Consider the following 2,538-nt stretch of genomic DNA (forward strand, 5'->3'; position numbering starts at 1 on the left):
ACTTACCTTGGCCCTGGGCATCACTGATGAAGAATGCTGTGACAGCTAGAAAAGCCAAGAGGAAACAGCTCGGTATCTCATACCGACAAAGCATCTTCTTCCTCTCAAATATACACAGTATCAGCAGGTCTGAAAACACATAGATCAAAAAGACTTACTCAACCTGCAAAGATAATGCATCCACTTTAATGAAAATTGTGGGTAAAATCTGGATTCCATTTAAAAAAAAAAAATAGGAATTTATCACAGATATCAGTGGAGCCAAAATTTCCAGGCAGTAATTTTATAACCAAAGCATATTTTACCTGAAAGGGACAAAGAACTGCACTTGGGCTACTCAACAGTTCTGAAAACTTGGCCCAGATAAAAAGAAACAGTATATTCCTTGCTAAGTATACACAAGTATTGGAAATGGAGTATGTTACGCACAACGAGGTACAACATGTATCTCTATACAACCCAGTGTTGCAGCACCTGATTATCAAGATACCTGTGGTAAAGAACTCTGAAGTCTGTAAAAAAAGGCAGAACTTTGTTCTGAAGGAACACAAGTCTTCTTTGTCCTCTACAGCCTACTTGTTTTCCTTTTTTCTACCTTATTTAACTTATTGTGTGCTCTCTGTTGTACTACCTGCACTCACAATAGGTAATATCACGATCAAAACCATTTGCTCTAACCTGATCAGTTAGGAACATCAACACTTGAGAATGCAGCAGTATATGAACACTCAGTGTAATCCTAGGTGAACTAGCTGGGTTACAGGAAACAATTCTGGTGCTAAAGAACAAGTTCGAGAAAGGATCATTTATCTGTCCACAGAAGATACCTTAACAACAGTATCAATTTCATCATCTGAACCTGGCCTTTAACACTTCCGAGTACAGTTATTCAACATACACAGAAGTATCTCTCAAGATACATCAACATGTTCCTAACATCGTACATTTATCTATCACTCAACTTTAATGCACTAGTTTTAGTTGATTTTCTGAGCCAAGAAGAAGAATTTTTGCTGCCCTCTCCTGTTAGAATACTACAGGAGAATCAAATTAAGATAATTAATAGTAGATTTCCTGCTGTCAAAGAGACAGCATTTGAAGGTTTATGGGTAAATTTGGGTAAATTTTGGTTTATGTATTTCTGTGTTGCAGGTTCCCCCCATTCACCTCCTGTGTCATTTTCTCTAATATGCCCAATATATTATCACCATATTTGCCTTCCATGTTTTTTCCTTCACTTCTGAGGAAGGCACCAAAGTGACTGGTTCAACCACTATCTAATATAAAAAGCAGACTGAAGCACTTCAACCATTATTAAACAGATAACATAATAAAACCCACATTTCCTTCTCTTTTCAAGTATTTACAACCTGCCATAGTTATCCCAGGACTTGATAGGTCTACTGTCTACCTATCAGGTCTACTGATAGGTCTACATTCCAGTCATTAATGCTCGATATAACTCCTAGAAATATATAGGGGGGTTATACATCGTAAATTACATCTCTACAGGAGGTTATCAAAGTTTTAGCCAACAAATTTCACATTACTTAAACACATATTTTGAATCAATCTCTTACAGTACAAATCTCTTAAGACAAAGGCAAGTAGCTAGATCCGATAACAGAGATGTACACCAGAAACTTATGTACTGGTATGCCTGGTTTTTAGGGTACATCCTCCAGATAGAATTCTGAAGTATGAGCAAAGTGCCCAGGCTTCCTACTACATGAACCAAAGAGTCAGACACTCAAGGACCACAGTCAGCAGACAGTTGCCTACTGACAGGCAATGGGAAGAATGAAGAGAGTCTTAAAACAGTCTGAAATCCATCCTTTGTGCATCTCATATTGCGTATTTATTCTTTTCCCCTCACTCAGGAATACACCTGGATTAAGTAAATATAAACTCTTCAAAGAACAGAATACAACTCATTCTTCCATGCAGTCACCACTAATGATGTGGGGATTTCTTTCCATGTAATAACTCAGACATTAAAATATTCATTCCCAGTGGTGGTTTAATTCCCCATCTGCTAGATTTGACATAAACCCTCCTCCCAAATAAGAGCTATAAATACTACCTGACTAGTAATCCTGTGTAGAAACATTCTCCGCTGCTCCTTTTAGAGAACAGCCACTGTGCAGAGAAGTAAGATTTATTGGGATAGACAGAACTGGTGCTGGATCAACTAGGTACAAATTCACCTCTGCAATGATCTGCACATAAAGTTCACTCAACCAGGAAAGGCAACTACCCGTCTGCAGCCACCTCGTGGCTGACATTGGCTGGGACTAAAAAGAAATATCCTATTCCTCCTGATTTATATATATATACATATATATATATATATCACCTTTCAGTAAGTATTTGGTAAATCATTTATCTGCCAGAACAGCGCTGGGAGCAGACACCAAACTCTCCCAAAGCAAGAGCCCTGCCACAAGATGAGCCTCCCGCCCCGCGAGCTCACAGCTCCTCTCCCAGCTGGGCTCCAGGACGCCTGCCTGGGATCAGGGCCCTTCTCCTGAGGTAACA

At 39.2% G+C, this 2,538-nt stretch overlaps 1 protein-coding gene across 1 annotated transcript in view; it reads right to left on the reverse strand.

Moving 5' to 3' along the window:
• Positions 1 to 2,538, reverse strand: part of COL14A1 (collagen type XIV alpha 1 chain) — a 114,539-nt gene that overhangs the window by 110,915 nt on the left and 1,086 nt on the right. The window contains exon 2 of the mRNA XM_032693881.1: positions 7 to 129. Coding sequence (XP_032549772.1) covers positions 7 to 94 — 88 coding nt within the window. The 5' untranslated portion in view covers positions 95 to 129. The remainder of the gene's footprint in view (positions 1 to 6; positions 130 to 2,538) is intronic.

Source organism: Chiroxiphia lanceolata, chromosome 1 (genome assembly GCF_009829145.1).
Source record: "Chiroxiphia lanceolata isolate bChiLan1 chromosome 1, bChiLan1.pri, whole genome shotgun sequence".
NCBI classification, from domain to species: Eukaryota; Metazoa; Chordata; class Aves; order Passeriformes; family Pipridae; genus Chiroxiphia; species Chiroxiphia lanceolata.